This window comes from Semicossyphus pulcher, unplaced genomic scaffold, assembly GCF_022749685.1.
Source record: "Semicossyphus pulcher isolate SPU_LCO1_2020_fin unplaced genomic scaffold, fSemPul1.0.p SCAF_14, whole genome shotgun sequence".
NCBI classification, from domain to species: Eukaryota; Metazoa; Chordata; class Actinopteri; order Labriformes; family Labridae; genus Semicossyphus; species Semicossyphus pulcher.
In genome coordinates this window covers 1,551,723-1,570,323 of record NW_027211648.1, presented here as the reverse complement: position 1 = coordinate 1,570,323, position 18,601 = coordinate 1,551,723, and the positions used below count along the sequence as shown (strand labels likewise).

The 18,601-nt window shown below is 46.3% G+C and overlaps 1 protein-coding gene across 1 annotated transcript in view; it reads left to right on the top strand.

Moving 5' to 3' along the window:
• The window catches only part of akap6 (A kinase (PRKA) anchor protein 6), a 159,546-nt gene extending 142,003 nt beyond the window's left edge, over nucleotides 1-17,543 (top strand). The window contains exons 20-23 of the mRNA XM_069662538.1: nucleotides 3,438-6,482; nucleotides 7,520-8,788; nucleotides 11,893-11,991; nucleotides 14,379-17,543. Of these exons, the coding sequence (XP_069518639.1) occupies nucleotides 3,438-6,482; nucleotides 7,520-8,788; nucleotides 11,893-11,991; nucleotides 14,379-14,423 (4,458 nt within the window). The 3' untranslated portion in view covers nucleotides 14,424-17,543. The remainder of the gene's footprint in view (nucleotides 1-3,437; nucleotides 6,483-7,519; nucleotides 8,789-11,892; nucleotides 11,992-14,378) is intronic.
• Nucleotides 17,544-18,601: the final 1,058 nt, after the last annotated feature.

Sequence of the window (18,601 nt, the reverse complement as noted above, 5' to 3'; positions counted from 1 at the left end):
TTCACCGTTTGCAATTACATTCAAAGCAGCCTGTCTGCTCCTCCACTCTGCATGGAGAGGTGATTTATCTGTGCGCTTCTATTCATTTTGAATCAGAGCGGTGACGCCGGGCTCCCTCAGCTCTTTGACAACTGGTACAGCAGAGAGCCAGCAGAGACCGGAGCAGCAGCAGCAGCTCCTGGAGGAGCACAGGCACATGAATAATCACCCAGACGCTGCTAGATAGCTCCGCTCTCCTTGGGCCTTCCAGCAGATGCTATGCTAACAAATGGGAGCAGTCAAACCAGAGCTAATGGGAAAAAGTTTTCCGCTTTCACCCCCAAAAAAAACAGTGCTGTGGTCCCTCGCACACAATCACACACAGACACTGCCACCAGCTGCGATTACGGCCGAGTAAACACCAGACTCTGATAATGTGAGATTCACATGAAATAGCTAAAGCTTCTCCAGGTTCCCAGAGGATGAACCAGAGGATTTCATCTTGTCATGACTGGGGGGTACGCTAATTTCAAGCTTGATATTTCACTGTGTGATACCTGTGGAGTAGCTTAGCATAATTTACAGTTACAAAAACTCCTCAGTCAGCTCTGTCCCTTTAAGAAACCCCGCCCCTTAAAGCCCACTTTCTTCTGATTGGCCAGCCCTCTGAAGCCTGCCGAGGGGCAGAACTGTTTGCAGTACGCCTCCTACCCTGTGGCCGTGTTACAGAGTTGTTGGCAAATTTGAAATGAATGTCTGCTGCTCCCGTCCGACATTGTAAAATTATATCGTTATTATAAAGTGTATATAATAGTATATAAAGTGTTAAAATGTGAAACAGCATAATACCCCCTCTTTAATGCTCAGGGAAGCTGACTTTCCACTTTGCATGATTACATACACGTTCAATGCATCAGACACGACTCTTTTATTTGAGACATATCTTGAGGAGGGAACATACTTGCTTTGTGAAACAAACAAAAGTGGTCACAAAGCTTCTTTCTCGTGAGAAACATTAGCTTTACTTTTGGTCTGTGCTCGGGTAAAGGATGAGAACGATCACTGCTTTGGCTCAAACGTAGAGTTAAGTGTAAAGAAACAACCGGCAAACGTGATCATTCACATCTTGTTGATGTGTACAATCCTGCCATCTCCACCTTTACATCAGGTTCAGTTTAACACACTTTGAAAGCTTCAGCTCATAAAAGTCCAGACACTAGACGTCCGTACAGATATATAACTGCGTTTATCTTCAATATATTGTCGATTTAGTGTGATTACATTCGTACTAAATCCTGCACAAACTCATCATCTCCTAAGTCAGCTCCCGGAACATCTGGACACACAGTTTACAGAGGAACACCCTGGCATGTTTCTGGACTCTGAGTTGGAAATAATCACCACTGTTTGACTGCTAAATTTGTCTGCTCTGCCAGCTTGCCAGCTCGGCTTCTTTGGCAGGTAACCAGCAACACTTTAGAGTTCGTTTCTGCTGTTAAAAAATGTGTTTTTGAAGCTGCGGAGGCTGCCGGACCCCTGAAGCAACCCCCCTCCTCTCTCTGAGGTCATTAGAATATCCACAATTCAGCTGTTAACTATTACAGAATTACAGAAATGAGACAAATTACAGATATAAATTATACACAAGGTTTTCGTGGGTCATCAAATACTCGATCTGATTGGATTAGGCTGATTGATAGCCTCTCCCCTCAGCTCTGAATGTGTTTTTGAACGCGTCTGCACTGGCAAAACCCAGTTCAGTCATTACCCCCATCTTCCTTATCAGCACACGGGGAATAAACACAAATCTAATAGAAATTCTTTACACAGAGCCACACACACACACACACACACACACTCACACACACACACAGAGCCAACTAGTTTATTAGATTAATAGGCTATGAATGGCTAATACGAATTACCCCCCCTCTCTTGTTAACGAGACGCGGAGCAATTTGTATAATTATGTCTGTGGAAGGGAAGAATTCCTGTGTCTAAGCATATTTTTAGACAGCCGAGCTTTCTGAAGGCTTTTGATTACGTATTTACTTTGGGGTTTTCAGCTTCGTGCTCTTTCTCTCAGAAGTCGTTTTTGAATAATTCATCGCTTTGTTCCAGAGCGGAATAATTTGTGTTGAGATTTATGAGCAATTGCTTTGGGGTGGGCTGATTTTACTCTTTTTTAAATGATCACAGAACGTGTTTTTGTCAGAGCCGGGTGTCAGCGTGTCTCTTTTCAAACGGCGGTCTGAGTGGAGACAGCTCTCTCAGAGAGGACAGACGATTTAAAACGTCTTTTTAAAGAGTTTGCTGCCAAAACAACACACACAACATCTGAGAGAACATCACCTATCCTCCCGCTGTGTTTGACGGCACAAAATAAAACATTACGTGCACTTTAAATGATAATAGAGAACACCACACTTATTAAACTTCTGTCTGAACAGGACTCACGGAGGGAAAGGGAAGTCAAGCCATGTACCAGGAATTCCCAATAAATTACCGTCGTTTCGGTGACATGTAACAAGATATAATTAGATTATATAGATTATATCTTGTTACAGATTGCTCCACCAGCATGAGGAAAACGACACTGCTTTACTGCTTTGATATTTACCTGGCAGGAGATCAAGACGGTGGTCCGCCCAGGGCGAGGCTCAGCCTTTGCACTCCTGTGCTGACCCCTGTGAATTCCCAAAATGTCGACTGCATAGTTTCTGCGTTTGTGCTCTCCCCTGATTTTTGGGTAGACATTAGCTCAGTCTGTACGGACTCGGCGTGGGAACCGGAGACCTGGTACGGACCAACCGTGGAATTGGGGCCGCTAGCTGGAGAGGTGCCCTTGAGCAAGGCACTGAACCCCCCACTGCTTTGGGGTGCATGTCCATGTGCAGCTCCCTCACTCTGACATCTCTCTAGTTATGTGTGTGTTTTTCGGGCCTTTGTGTGTGTAGCGTGTTGAATTGAATTTCCCCTCTGGGGTTAATAATGAACGTATTGATTTAGAAGCTTCTAAAGGACTGCAGTTCACTCAGACACAGCGTGAGATTTTACAAAGACCGGGTCACATGCCTTCACCACAGCTTTGTGTACTCATTTACATCAGACAGCAGGTAGTGACAGGCCCTTACATATAAGTCAAAAGTCCATATTATATGAAATTCAATGTATTGTGTTTGCACTCGGTCGTGTTCCTTGATGCACGTTAAATTTATGGATAAATCTCCCTTTTCCTCGCTGCAGTAGTGACTCAGTTTATTCAGCATTTTACAAAGAAGTCCTAGAAAGAGAGAGAGGAACGGAGTTTGACATGCAGCAGGATTAAAACCTCAGACGTTGTGGGTTCATGGTTTGTGCTTTAGCAGCTGAGCCGACAGGATTCCTCTTTATCCTTGCCGAACAATTTCAAACATGTTTTTTTTGTCCTCTCTCTCTTTCTTCCCTTTCGTCTGCAGGTTCCTGGGAACTTTTTGGAACCGGGTCTAGTCGACCTCCACCAAATCAGCCCAGTGCCAGTGGGTCCAGTGGTGGCGGTGCCAGATGATTCCTGGGAATGGGATGAAACGGATATGACAATCACAGAACAAGAGCTGCAAGAGGAAGCAGAACCTGATCTTACGCACAATTTACCTACAGAACAAAACCTGCCTTTGCACAGAAGCATGTCAAACAGGAACCAACCAGACAGGGGTCAATCTAGGGCCCCAGCCAGTCAGTGTCCTGAGATGATGTCCAACACAATGGGTGGATTTGCATCAGAGGTTCAGCCCAATGTGATGTCCCAAACTCTTCCACCTCACAACAACAACGTCTACCAGGTGTACAGCGTCCATAATGTTCAGTTATACACACAGCCTCTGTTTCCGCACAGTTCCTCTTCACTTTACAAAACCAAATCAGGAAAACGGAAACAGCACCTCTTGTTGAAGAGTCTGAGTAAGGACTCCTCTTTCTCCTCCATTGAATCCCTCCCAGACCTCTTGGGAGGCCTGTCAGATAGTCGGGGAGGGGATAGAACCATCAGATACCGGGACGGGGAGAATGAGAGGGAGGGTGGCAGAGGAAGTGGCCAGTCAGTGAGCAGTCGAAGGTCAGAGGGTGAGAGCGGGATCGTTAGTGATACAGGAGACATAGAGACGACATCAACAAACTCTGAAATCCAGGGAGAGGAAGAGGATCAAGAAGACGAGGAAAAGGAGCAGAGAAAAGATAAAACTGTTGACAGGAATAATCACGCTTTGCACAAAGACAGTGTTCCCCAGTACAACCAAAGAACCAAGACGAGGTATAATATGAAAGAGAAAGAACGGAAGAAGGACGAAATCAAAGGTGAAAGCAGAAGGAACAAAGAGGAGGAGAAAAAAAGGAGGCCTAGGAGGGGAGGAGGAGAGGCAGTTGAGATCCTAATCAATGGGCGTGTAATCCTGACTCCCGCTGACTCCGACTCTGATTTTGAAGTAGGACCGGGTGTCGATTCCTCAAAGGCCTTTATGTCTCACAGTCAAATTACAGAATTCAACGTTGACAAGTTTAACCGTTTGGAGTCTCCTCCGGCTCTGAGCCACCGGGCATCCAGTCCAGTTTTATCTCAGGGCTCCTCTCTTGAGTCCCTTCTGGCGCTGGGTGTTGAGTTATTTCCCTCCAAAGACCCACTGCATCGTAGTGCATCTCTTGAGAGCTGCCTGGCCCCATGTCATAGCAATGAAGGGGAGACCGGAGGCAGCCTGGCAAGCCTCGGGGAACTTGACCTGGGGCAGAGCAGAGATGTGGATGCGGGTGAACCAGAAAAGGAAAGGAAACACGAAAGTGTGCAAGGAGAACCGTCCTCTGGGGAGCTGAGCCGGAGAACTCTCGACCTCCTGAAACGCCTGGAGAACATTCAGAGTCCTATAGCGGGAAAGATGACTCGTAGTATTTCTGACATGACGCTCCGGAGCAGCTCCCCGCAGCGGAGCAGACTCCCTGCCTCACCTTCTCTTGGTGGTCGACACGCCCCTCTTTCTGGGATTTCAGGCTCTTCACGGAAAGGACCACCATCCCTGATCAACGAGAGCTCAGCAACAGCATCTCTAACGGAGCTGAGTAGCACTGAAGACTCATCTCTGGGATCTGAAGATTTTGCTATGCTCAGAAATCAACGCCACCCCTTCCTGGATCCCGCCACGGCAGCCAATGCCAACTCAAAATCTTACCGGAAACGATGCCATGGAAACGCACAAGGCATGGAGGAATCAGATGCGGCGAGTTTGAGCCTGGTGGTGAATGTTTCTTGTACCTCGGCATGCACAGACGACGACGAGGACGACAGCGACCTTTTGTCTTCATCCACGCTCACACTCACTGAGGAGGAGCTCGGTGTAAGGGACGGAGAGGACGAAGAGGAGGAGAGGTTGAGCGGTGCATCCTCTGGTAATGAGGACGAAGAGGATGATGATGAAGAGGAGATGGAGGGGTCCTACATCCTGGGGCTGGAGTATATGAAGAGAGAGCTGCAGAGTTGGATGAGATCTCCGAGAACCTTATCCTCCTCCTCTAAAACAGAGGCCGGCCTGTGGGACGAACTGCAGTGTGGAACCAACCTGTCCTCTCCCTTCACGTCCTCCTCTCAGAACAAGGAGCAACATTGTTTTCTAACCCGCTCAGTGGCAAAATTAATAGAAAGCAACACAAACACAAGTGGTAACAATAAAGCAAAAAGGGATATGATAGAACAAGAAGAGGAGGAGGAGAACCGGAGGAACGCAACAAGGAGCTACATCAGCCAGTTTGTGGACGATGTGGAGAACGGAAATGTCGATCAAAGCTGTTTCAAGGGGAAAGACGAGGACGACGAACTCCTCCGAGAAGAGTCAAGCGTGTTCACAAAGAAAGGGGAGTCAAAGAGAGAGACCTTCCTGTTCGCTCAAACAGGGGAGTCAGCTCAGGATGTTAGTGACCTGATCGGGAAAACCGAATCAAACTCAACAACGCAGCTTTCTTCATCGCCACCGAGTGAGCTCCTCCCCTTCCCGTCCAAACGTACTTCCTCTTTAGTGGGACAGCTGAGAGGGGAGTTGCCCTGCCACAGCTCCTCCCTCCCTTCGCCTCCTTCCCTCTCACCTCTGGAAGACTGCAGATCCCATGATGCTTTGCACAATAGCCGGCAGCAAGCTGGTGGACGGAAGGCCATCACCATTCAGGAAAAGTTTAAGTTCTCGTCTTTTGTTACGGAGGAGACAAGACAGGAAGTTAGAGACAAAAAGTCGTCCCTGCCTCCCAAAAAACGACACAGTTCTCTCTCCTCCTGCTGCAACCAACTCCCATCCCCCTCCTCCCTCCATCCCTGCAGTGTGGAGGAGGGCAAGAAAGAGAACGTGCATGACTTTGTAATGGAGATTATTGACATGACCTCGGTGGCACTGAAGAGCAAAGAGAATCAGCGTGAAGAACAGAGCCAGTCCAACACCAGCGGGTCCATCCCAGACCAAGGTCCGGCATCGCTCGCACAGATCAGAGACAAGGTACGGAGTTCATGTTCAGACATAAGAAACTACACATGAGAAAGTGTGACACAACAATGAGCTTTGGTTTCATTACCAATAACACACATGCAAATCGTAAAGCTGCAAATGCAACCAATTTCAACAGACATGAAAATAACACTTAAAGGGGCGGTAGCGTGCTAATTTCAAGCTTCATATTTCACTCTGTGAGACCTGTGGAGTAGCTTAGCATAATTTACAGCCTGAAACCACTCAGTCAGCTCTGTCCCTTTAAGAAACCCCGCCCTTACAAGCTCGCTTTCTTCTGATTGGCCAGCTCTCCGACGCCTGCTGAGGCTGCACTTTGTGATGTCACAAACTGTGTGAAACCTGGCGGCCTGCAGCCTGAGCTGACGAGCCTGGTTGATGACTCAAACATACTTTCACAGATCTGAAACTTCAGCCACGTTTAGTCTGAACATCCAACGCTGTAACGTTATGTCTTAAAATGTGACACAGCATGATACCCCCTCTTTAAACACGGCTTCCATCAATAAATGCATCAGTTATTGAAACATTCGGAGATGCGAGTCCTGTGTGACCTCGTGTATTCTGTGCATCTTAGAGGACAAATGAATCAAGAGTACAAACGTTAGCTCAGCTAATTTGTTCACTGAGTTGCGGTAATTCAATAAATCGCATCACAGATCACAACTTTTAGGATGTAATTACTAATTTATTCAGTATCTTGTGCAAGTGAAGTAATCTAAAAGCTAATCAGTTTCCTGTCTTCATTTTATTTCTTAAAAAGAAAAAGAAATCAGGCAGAAAATGTATAAATATACAGACTTTTAATATTCTAATTACCGAACAACGTTTTTTTGCTTGGTGCTATGTTGCATGATTATTAATACTGCTAAAAATAAGCTGCTCAAACTTTTGTAGCTTTGAATCTGAATGAAGCTATTCCAGTGCCATCAATTGAATTTTGTGTTCAGGTTAAAACTCAAACTCACAAGTTCAGCTCAGGGTTTTTCACACAAACTTTACAAACTGTCTCCTTCCTCTTCCTGCAGGTCATCGAACACTCCCACCGGCCCCTCCACCTCCGTAAAGGAGACTTCTACTCCTACCTGTCTCTCTCCTCCCATGACAGCGACTGTGGCGAGGTCAGTCAGTACTCTGAGGACAAAAGCTCCACTCCGGTGCCCTACAGCATCCCAGCATACATCACACCGACTCAAGGCCTCCACAGCCCGAGCCCGGAGCTGTTTACGAGCACCAACCAGCACATATCAGCCCCGTCCTCCAAGCACTTCTCTCCTGGCCTTCTCTCCAAGAGCAACTTCTGTGCGCTTGAACTGAAGTCTGATGATTGCCAAACTAACAGCGCTGCTAACGGTAGCCGCACTGAAGAGCCGACGAGCCCCTGTCTATCCCTGCCCCCCAGCCCGGACATCAGGGATGAGGAGACCCTGTTTGCAGCCTGTACAGAGGAGGTTTACCTCGGCCCCCCTCTCTGCTACAGCATGGTGCTCGACAAGAAACCACGACGGGTCTTGCCGGACCCTGGCTACGAACTGAACCACAGTCTAGCTTACCTGCCTTGTTCACAACCAAATGATAGTCTTCAATATTCGTCTGAAGAGGGGCCTATTGTCAACCCAGGTGATTTGTCTCCCTCAAAGGAGTCTGTGGATAGACACCAGGATCACCTGTATTTCCAAGCATCCAGCGACACAGAGGAAACACAGAGCTCCTTCTCTCCTTTCCTGGAGCCTCATTTCAGCTCATTCTCCACCTCCTTGCCCTCAAACAGCGTCTCCGCCTCCCTCCAGGGGCCCGGCTCCAAACCACAAGATGACAACCCTCTCTCTCCTCCTCCCGTGTCCTCTGGCGCAGAGGAAGAGAAGCGAGGTGAGGACCCGTACCTCCTCTGTGATGTCGCTGGAGGAGAAGTCGCGGCCACTGTGAGTGTCAGCGCGCCGCAGGAGGAGAGGAGTCGTAATGAGGGGCCTCCTTATCTTAATCCCCGGGCGCGTGTCGCCCCGATAGACTCCTCCGCAGCCGAATGTTTGGCAGATACTAAAACGCTTGAATCCAATATGGGCGCCGTAATGACCAAGATAAGTGTCTGCAGCTCCGCTACAAATCCCTCAAAAGAGCCAGCCGCCACCGCCACGCGTATTAATCCCAAAATTAACTGCTCGGCGATGAGAGAGGCAGATAGGGAGGAGGGGGAGAGGCGAGGAGAGGTGGATACTCGGCGGGTGAAGCAGGAGGAGAAGGGGAGGAGAGGGCGGAGCGGCTCACAGCAGGAAGCAAAGACAGCGGTGCAGAAGCAGGTTAGTGTTCCACGTATTAGCCCGATCTGCTATCTCAGGACATTATACAGGGCCTTGATACTGCACTTCACCTCTCTACTCCAGGTATTAGACCGAGCCGAGCCCCTCAGTGGGTATGAATGTAATGAGGCCGGTGTGCATTTCTCTCATTTCCATTTCTTAGGCCAGACGGATGTGAGAGGTGCTGATGTGTGTAACCTCCCTCCTCCTCCTCCTCCTGACCCTCCCTTCTCCATCCTCTCATCTTTATCTTTTGCTCCCTCTTTTCTTTTTGCCCCGTCTTCCTTCTGTAACTTTAATTTCCCTCTCCTCTCCACCCCTCTTTTCCTTCCTCTTCTTGTAGCTTTGTTTATCATCTTCTCTTTCTTTTCTTCATCACCTCCTTAACATCATATCTCCTTCCTTCCTCTTCCCCTCTTCGTCTCCGCCTGCTCTCTCCCTCCCCTCTCCTCCTCCCATCCTCTTATCTTACTCTCTTCTTCTGGTATCTTTTCCTTCCTTTGCGTTTCCACATCTTTTTCCACTTCCCTCCTCCCCCCTGATCCTCTCTTCCTCCTCCTCCCTCCTCTTCTGCCTCCTCCCTCTCTCCTCCCTCAGGTGTTAATGCAAGGGGGGATTTGCAGACTTCTCAGTTTTTTAGTTAAAAGGTTAAGGTCCACAGAACAACATCAGCATAATTACTATCAGTCAGATTTCATTAGGATTCATCAGCTAAGAGCTTTCCCCGTCCCGCAGTGATCGTTCAATTCATTTCATCGCTGAATTAGCGTGTTTGTGCTCTTTTTTAACTTTTCTATTTCCTTATGCAAATGACTTTGGCATTTTTTACCATCTCTGCAACCTTGCTGCCTCCTCTGTTTATCAACTTTTACTCTCCTTAAGAGGAACACGGTTCAGCTGAAGAGCTGGTTCCTTTCCTGATCGTGTGCAGAGCCGCCTGCAGTTGTTTCACACACGGTGCATCTTAATGTGGCCTGCGTATCATTTGCACGATTTAAAATGCAACACATGAGACTTTTACTGCACCCTGAAACAAACACACTGTAATTCATCTTTAGGTTTCTGATCAGAGTAATAATTAGTGCTTTCCAAACCGTCTACTGGATGGTTATTGTTTCCACAAGGTCAAGAATACGAGGTCAGAGGCTCGCAGCCATGAAGAGAACAGTTTCCATGAGTGACAGCCGTACGGGTGGGAAGACGATTTGAACGGGGCGTGCTCCCACGTAATGTGCAAAACAAGTGATGTAACTTTATCCTCTAACAGACGTGGACGTAGCCTCTTGTTTTCAAAAGTTCCTGAAACCTGCGTTTTTCTAACGGCCAGCAGGGGGCGACTCCACTATATAGAAGTCTATCTGAGAGTGCCCCTCCTCCTCTCCTGAGTTATTCCCTCAGTAAACATGTTCCTGACGAGTTTCTGGTCTCAGTCTCTCGTTTCAAGTCTTCTTCAACACAGCGTGATGTTCATTTAGTCACTGATGCTCCTGTTTAGAGTCACACAGACCAGGAAGAGGGGAGGAGTTAGGGCGGGGCTACTTTCTGACTGACAGGCTGCAACCAAAGACATAGCAGTGCTTATCCATCCTTTCTTCCATATATGGTCACTTCTGGTTCCAAAACAACAAGATGGCGACGGCTCCTCAAAGACATTTGACGTAACTTAATGAATTAGCAGCAACTCAGGAATGATTATTGTGGTACTCTTGATTACAGTTAGTTAACTTATTTAGTGGAAGACGTGCAGGAGCTAGCAGTAGCTGGTTCTACCGCAGTATGTTTATTATCAGTTTATCTAACAGGGACAGTGCACATTAAGGAACATTGCTGTACATGTGCCAGAGTTAGCCAGGAGGCTATTTTTCATCTGTAGTCCCTGGACAGAGGTTTGAGTCACCCTAAAAACATAATATCAAATTTAAAACAGGTAACACAGAAGCTCGCAGTCCACGAAGTGCAACAAAAACAAAAGATAATGTTAGTAAATATAACGTATATATATAGCGTTGATTGTTGTGAGGGCGGCGGCTGCGATGGCGATCATGACGGTGCATGTTCGTTTAAAAATATAAACATAAAATATTAGCAGCAATTAAATCCGATGTAATGAGGTGTGTCTCATTTGTCCAAGCGAGTGTTACCATCTGACATTGATTGGAGGACACTCGGTCACATGACATGGAAGCTACTGAAACAAAACTATGAATGTGCGATTGTTTCTGTCACACTTTCCAGTTTCCACTGTTTGTTTTTATAGAACAAAATCCACGTGAGCGTAAAATAATTTGACAAACATTTGACAAAATTCAAAATGCTAAACTTTGCTCATGCTGGATAGTTATCGGATATTTCTTCTTCTGTGCGCTGCTCATCGTCCACAAAGCAGCAGCGCTCGCCTCGCCGGCTGTTTTGGCTCCACTTTTGTACAAATGAAAGTCGATGGAGACGCGTCGTCCAAACCTGCAGCAGCGACCTCGTGTGTGATGGTTTCCTCATTAGATAATAAATTCATTAAAAGGGCGTCAAACAAAAGACAAAAAGGAAAATGCAAAGATGGGGGTGGAAGCCGTGCTGCATGTATGTGTGCATGTAAGCGTGACTTCATATGCAGATGTGTGTCTGTGTGTGAATGTGCAGCATTGGTAGATGTATGGGGAGGGATAATAGCTACACAAGTCTTTACAAAGCGATTAGTTGTGAACCAATTAAGAGAGCGGCTGGAGAGGGAGAGAGAATTGTTTTCGGCCTGATGCTCGTCGTTTTAATTTGCAACTTTTCATCAGTTTGGGCTCAAAGAAAGAACAAGCCGATTAGAAAACAAAGACAAACAACGTTTCAGGCCGATAATGCCGTTTTGATTTATTCTTCTCTCCCTTCTATTGTTTGTCTCTCCCCTTCGCTCGCTCGCTCTCCCGCTAACTGTTGAAAAGAACAGAATAAAGTGGAACATTGTTTTCTCATTCTCAGCTCTATTATGTTTCTCCGTCTGTCCGGGCTCACGTTGTTTTTCCTCTGCAAACATCTCCTGTCTTTCTTGTGATCCCTACATTTCTCTCTTTCTTTCTTGTTGACACGGAATCTGTCTACTTTTGTCTCCCCCTCAGGTGAGCTCTCAGTCAGCTGTCCATCATGCCACCAGGACAGCAGCGGGGCGGAGCCAAGCTTCAGTGAGACCGCCCAGCTCACGGACAGGGACCGTCAGAGTGAGTCAACACACACGCAACAACTAAAGGAGTTACCCACACAGCGCCACAGTCAGGCTGAGAAGCTCTAATGCTAATGCTAATGCTAATGACGCACACTGGTTGTAGCCACATTAAAGGAGGAACGAGGCTGCACAGAAGACGTGAATTTATTTGTTTTTTAATCATATTTTTCTTTTTAAACTCAAATCAACACAAACAAAGACCAATCTGTACGTGTGTGTACATGTTTGTGTGTGTGTGTGCGTGTACGTGTGTGTGTGTGATGTGACGGCCCTATGGGTGCCTCCAGGGCTAAGCAAAACCTACTGCCCCTATACTCCAAACATACACACACACACACACACACACACACACACACACACACACACACACCCCTGAGGGCAGGGCATAAGAGTCCAGGTAGAAGCTCTGACAGCCCAACAGCTGCAGGTTAGACAGACATGTTGTTCACACACACACACACACACACACACACACCAGAGGACAAACCCACATACACACCTACAAGCAAAGAAACACACACATGAAAGAGCACAATCAAGCTCAGCGCACACACACAACGCATGTAAACCCACGACAAAGGACACACACACACACTTCATATCAGCGATGCGTACAGCTGGTCCTGACCCCCATGGCGTGCCCCAGCCTAGCCCACCTGTTCACACACACACACACACACACACACACACTCTGTACAGGCAGACACAGGTGCAATTAAAGCAATCGTGAATGCGGCTCATGATGTGCTCTGTGACCCAGACAGCAGAGGGTCTGCAGCAAAACACACAGGAGAGAGAGAGCGTGTGTGTGTGTGTGTGTGTGTGTGTGTGTGTGTGTGTGTGCGCGCGCTCAGGGTCCATCATTGACTCATGTTTGGATAGTTTCATTGGAAAGAAAACAACTGAATATGAAACACAGGAGGAAACAGTCTGTGAGCGCAGCGCGGTTAAACCTTCATGTTTATATTTGCACCCTTTAAAGAGAGTCCTGTTGTACGTTATTGTTTGTGTATGGATCATAAAACCAAGAAAAAACGGACGCTTCAAAGAGTAGAAAGAACACAGGAATACAGGAAATCACAGTTAAAGGTAAAATGACCGTCGTGCAGTCGTGTTGATTTAGTGAAGTTTTTATTAAAACTTCAGGAAAATGGAGCGTCAGTCGAAGGTTAGCGCGGCAGTGAGGTACGACGGCGTGTTAGGGCCGACGAAAAAAAAACTAAGCAGGGAAGAAGAGCGATATTCCAAGAAAAAAATAAAACATTTCAGGATTAAAGTCGTAAATTTGCCAGAAAAAAAATTGTAAATTTATAAAGCTTGAGCATGAGTCCTCTCTGGACGCCGACCCGAGCGCGTAACGTCCTTAATCTAGTTGTCAGCCACGACCTCGGGCTGGTTGTTTGTTGTCTCAGCCTCCATCCAAACAACAACACGACTGAAACACTGATCTAAAGTAGTTTGTATGTTCTGTCTGTAATGCAGGTTTGTTTCCTCTCAGTCTCCGTCATGAGGTCGTGGGGTAACCGTCATGTGTGATGTAACCCCTGGGGCAAACGGGGAGCGTAGGGTCGCTCAGTCTTTCTCCTCGATGAAGTCTGCTTCTTGTGAGCCGAGAGGCTGAATCTGCTCCGATAAACACGATTCTGCTAGTTGTTTCTTTTTCTCCAAATGTATTACTTTATAATCTCACAAATCTGCCTTTTTTTTCTGGCAACATGTCTCTGGAAAGTTTTATCTCTGAATATTACACTTTTTTTTTTACAATGGCCGTTATACACCATCGTACTGAGGAAACTGTAGAGAACGGCTCCCAAACATTCAGAGGCAAACTGCACACCCTGTTCTGGTCCAATAATGGGTTTGAGTTTCTGGACCAGTAAATAAAAACAAAATCAACAACACACTCATTCAATACATAAAAGTTTTAACCGTGTAATGCTTCTTCTTCTGGGGTCAAAACTCGTGATAAAGGAACATGTCACCCCGTACAACAGCGTGTCTCATCAATGTGTCTTTATGGACAACAAAGGAGCTCTACGGCACAGAGGGAGGCGATATATCAGGCTACACACGACATGCTCTTGAGTCAACATGAAGGACTCTCTCTTCCGCTCTCTTTGGGCTGGACAGGAGCTCAGTTTGTCGGGACTTGGCTTGGGAACCGGAGGGTGGCTGTCTCAAGTCCCTGTACATTCTGATCATGGAATTAGGTAGCTGGTAGCTGGAGAGGTGCCAGATGTCCACGTGCAGCCCCTTTACTCTGACATCTCTCCATTAATGCATGTCCATAGGGTTCTGTTTGTGCGTGTGTGTATTTCAGGCCTCTTAATTTCCCTTTGGGGATTAATAAAGTATGTCTTCTTCTTCTTCTCCTCTCTCCAGAGACTACCTGTGTTGGGAGCAGGAACCTCCAGGATCCAGCTGTAAGGGAGCTCTCTCCACCTCCTCCCCGCTGAGCTGATCTCTCACCTTGGCTTCATTTTCCCGGCTGCCCCTCGTCTCTGCTCCTGGAGCCTTCCACCCCTCTGATGAAGGATTGTCAAGAAACTGGACTGAAAACGAGTCCAGCAGTTTCAGGGTTACCTTACAGATCGGATCTGAAGTTGAGTCCAGGAAGTTTCTGAGCGTGTTTTTGAGTTAGTCCGTCGACAGTATGTAGAGTTTGCATCAAAACACTGTTTCAACATGTGAGGAAGATGATTTTAGAGGCACCTCTGTAGTAACACCCAAACCAACAACCATTTAAATGTGATACTGAGTCGATCAAAGAGTTTCAGGATGGCTTCAGGGTCTTTGGCTCAGACCAATTTTTTAAAGAGAAATCTCACTTTTCTTTAATGAAAAGCCACAATGGAGAATCTATCAGTCTAGCAGCTGTAGAAATACTTTGTTAATGTGTCAAATAGTTACAAAAGATTGAGCTAAAAAGTCTCCCAACAGATGTTTTATTTTAACTGGTTTATTTTTGAAGCATGTTTGTGTGCCATGGTTTGGTTTCTTGGCGCAGAGGGCCATAAAAACAATTTGAACTGTGCCAATCCAAAAAGCCACGCTCACCTGGCACCTGTTGTGTACACCCTGTTATATACACACCGTTAAAAAAAGTATGCTACTGTGGTGTCGCACATGTAGCATGTTACTTCCTGAACTCTAACCCTTGGTGTATGTCTATTGATGATGTCAGTATTCATACTCTTCCACTAGATCACAGTCGTAGCTGTGGTAGAAGCTCTTCATCCAGTAGTGTCAGCACCAGCCGAGTTTTCAGTGTTGTAGAACTCAGAAGGTAAAATGTAACACTGGAATCACACAACCACAGAGCCTCTACAGTCTGCTGAAGTTTTCCTAAAGAAGGAATCGTAGTGTAGGAAGGACTGAGGAATGTATATGAACAGACCCCCATTTGCGTTGGCGTAATGAGTCTTTATTCTCTTTGTTGGAGTCTTTAGAAAATGCAGACATGCCAATACTTTGTATTACGCTGTATTTATAGAAGCTTAAACTTCAAAAAGGCAACTGTATTATCGTGGCTGAAAAGCTATTCTGAGGATTTGAGCTCAAAGGGAGGAAAATCATTGCTAACACTCGCTAGTAAGCTTTGATTTCAATGCCTCACTCACTTCCAGAGTTGAGGCTGAATCTGAACCCGCAAAATGCCAAACCTCAAGCTCGTCTTTACCAGAAATATCGCCTTCAGTTGTTTCTTTAAACTCTAATCAACCTGTGTTAAGTTTATCTGACAGGGACGTGTAGTAGCTGTGTGAAGAATAACTGTTGTCTGTCAGGGGCAAAGAAAAGAGAGGAAGGAACCAACACAAGGCCTGGCAAAACCGTGTTGAAACCTTGGTCACTTTTTCATGATCTTTCTACCAGACTTGACTAGACTACAAGCTTTTTCCCAGTTCATAAAGCCTTTAAAGGATCGTCCAAAGGTAGCACAAAGGTGCAGCCTGGTTGTGGCTCAAATTGGTAAACAAATCCCTGATTGACAAAGAAATACTCCAAGCATTCATGGTCAGTCAAGTTGAGACGCTTGGTATTTACCCTGATTTCAGTTATTTAAGTGAAAACTTTTTGGTGGTAAGTTTACAAATTTGTAATTGGACAAGGACTTTCTGAATGTACCATTTTGTGTGGAGGCAGGAAGGGGTGATGATGCCATGGTGACTCCCATAGGCCATACCTTTATGGGAAGGTTCATCTTGTGAACCTTCTGCTTGTCGTTCTCAGATATTGTCTCCTGAAGTCAGGTCAACGAAGTTGTGTCTTTTAAAATCCCCTGAGAACCATCTCAATTGGACAAAAGCAGGGCCAAGCATTCTTGGTAAGCACAGTTAGTATGTATCCCTTTGCCAAGTGCACCTTATTGTGGTACTCTCAATGTTTTCCACCTTGAAAGTTGATGAGAACTTCCTTTATGTACCGTTAGTTTTATCTGGACGCAGGCGGTGGTAACGAGGCTGTGTTGAATCCTCTGTTGACCATCGTATTTGGGGAAGGGTAGGGTCAAGCACTCTTGGTGAGCACAGTTCTTATATATTCCCTTGTCAAACGAATTTCTTGGTGGTACACTCAAAATGTTCGATCTTCCACGTTGATGAGAGAGACCTGAATGTACCACAAGTTTTACCTAAAGGCAGATGGACGACGATGCAGTCGGTAAACCTCTGTAGACCATCCCATGGTAAAGGGAAGGGTCAAGCTCTCTTGGACATCTCAGTTGATATACATCCCTTTGTCAAGTCAATGCCGTGGTGGTGCACTCAAAGTTTTCCAACGTCCATGTTGATGAGAACTTTCAAAATGTGTCTAGAAGCAGAAAGTGGTGATAGCTTAGGGTTAAGTAATCTTCTCCTTTGGGGACTGGCGTGTTCATCCTGCTAGCCTACGGGTATTTGTAGGCTGTGTCCCTTGAATGATGCGTTGCCTTGGAATGAGGCACAGATACTTTATGTGACCAGCCATCACTTCAGGGCCCTGATTGTCTCCTAAACTGAAAAGCTCGGACATTTGTTGATGAATTACAGGATATACCTGCTGCTATGGATGCCACTGTGCTCCAGATTTATGGAGATATTACAAACACCCACCAAGTCAAATCTAGCTCTACCTGGGTATATTCTGAATTAAACCTTTCCCCTCTCTGCTGGAAGCAGCGTCTGCAAACTGAGGGTCGAATCAGGAGTCCAAAAATAAAACATATAATAAGACGATATTCTATCTATGCAACACGACCAAAGTTGGCGAAAGCTGAAGTGGTGTTGTTGTGTAGGGAAGTTTGATGACTGTTGACGGGGACGTATGTTCTTATTAATACTGCTGTATGTATGTACACCACTAATGTTCCATGTAATGTTTCTTTTTTTACGTTCTAGACAACTCCTGAAAGAGTGATTAGCAGTGAAGCTGGGTTTGGGATCGGTGATGACACAGGCGTGTGTAGGACTAAATAGGGTTTGAGATCTTTAAAATATAATTGTGTGCCTTGCTCTACTGTTACTACTTCTACCTTTTTTGTTAATTAAAACCACTGCTCTCCCAGTTAGAGATGAAAACATGCAACAAAAAATAAAATGAGAAACAAAAAGTGTTTCAGGCAAGGTCGTGTATATATGTGGAGGTGTAAAATGCAGAGCGAGGAATGCTTGTTGTTTGTGTTTATTTAACTCTCTATGTGACCTGTGATGTGGAATATCTTTATTATTAGTATTGGCCATAAAGAGCTTGACTGCATGGTTCCTGCAAACTACAATGTAAAACCAACTGTTGACAAATAAACTTAATTTATTGAAAAATTAAATTCAGACTTAAAGTTTTTTGTTCATGTGTGATATTGGTTCAATAAATGGGTTTAAAGGACACAAAAAAACTCTCTGCAGCACTCCAAACGCAAGCTTCAACCACTTCCTGTCAGGCTGCGTGACCGCGCTCTCCCAAGGCTGATACAGGTGGCGACACAACCAGAGCAAGCTGGCCGAGGTGCTGGAGAGGTGCAGGCAGGACATGAATAGAGTCATCCTCCACCAGCGAACCATCGCATCCAGTTCGTCAAAGAAGGCCGGGGCGATGCAGGTGTCTCACCAAGAGCCCAACCGTCAGCAGTTCTCGCCAACCAGGACTGCAGCATGAAGGTCGACCTCGGCAGGAAGCTCAAGTTTCCCAGATCACCAGCACGAGCCTCTGCCTGGACAGAGCGATGTGGTCCAGCAGCATCAAGACCGTGCTCCTCATCGAGCTGACCGTCAAATGGGAGGAGGGGATCGAGGCTGAAGTCTTTGGACCTTGCTGCCGATGCAAGGAGGCAGCCTGGAGAACCATCATCTCTCTGGTCGAAGTGGGATGTCACGGCTTTGTCGGTACACCAGCCGTTGGCCTCCTGAGGGACATGGGTGTAAGACTTAGCACAAGGGCTTGCAGGGGGTGGCAGGGAGACCACCCTGCAGCCAGCAGACCATTTGGCACCTGAGGAGGTGCGGCAGGCTTCCTGTGTATTCAGTGACTACGTTCATGCTATGTCAGGTCTTTCTGCAGGACAAAACAAGCAAACAACTTTTAACACAATTTCGTGAGAGGGCAAACTAGTGGTAGTGGTATCTTGCAGTGGC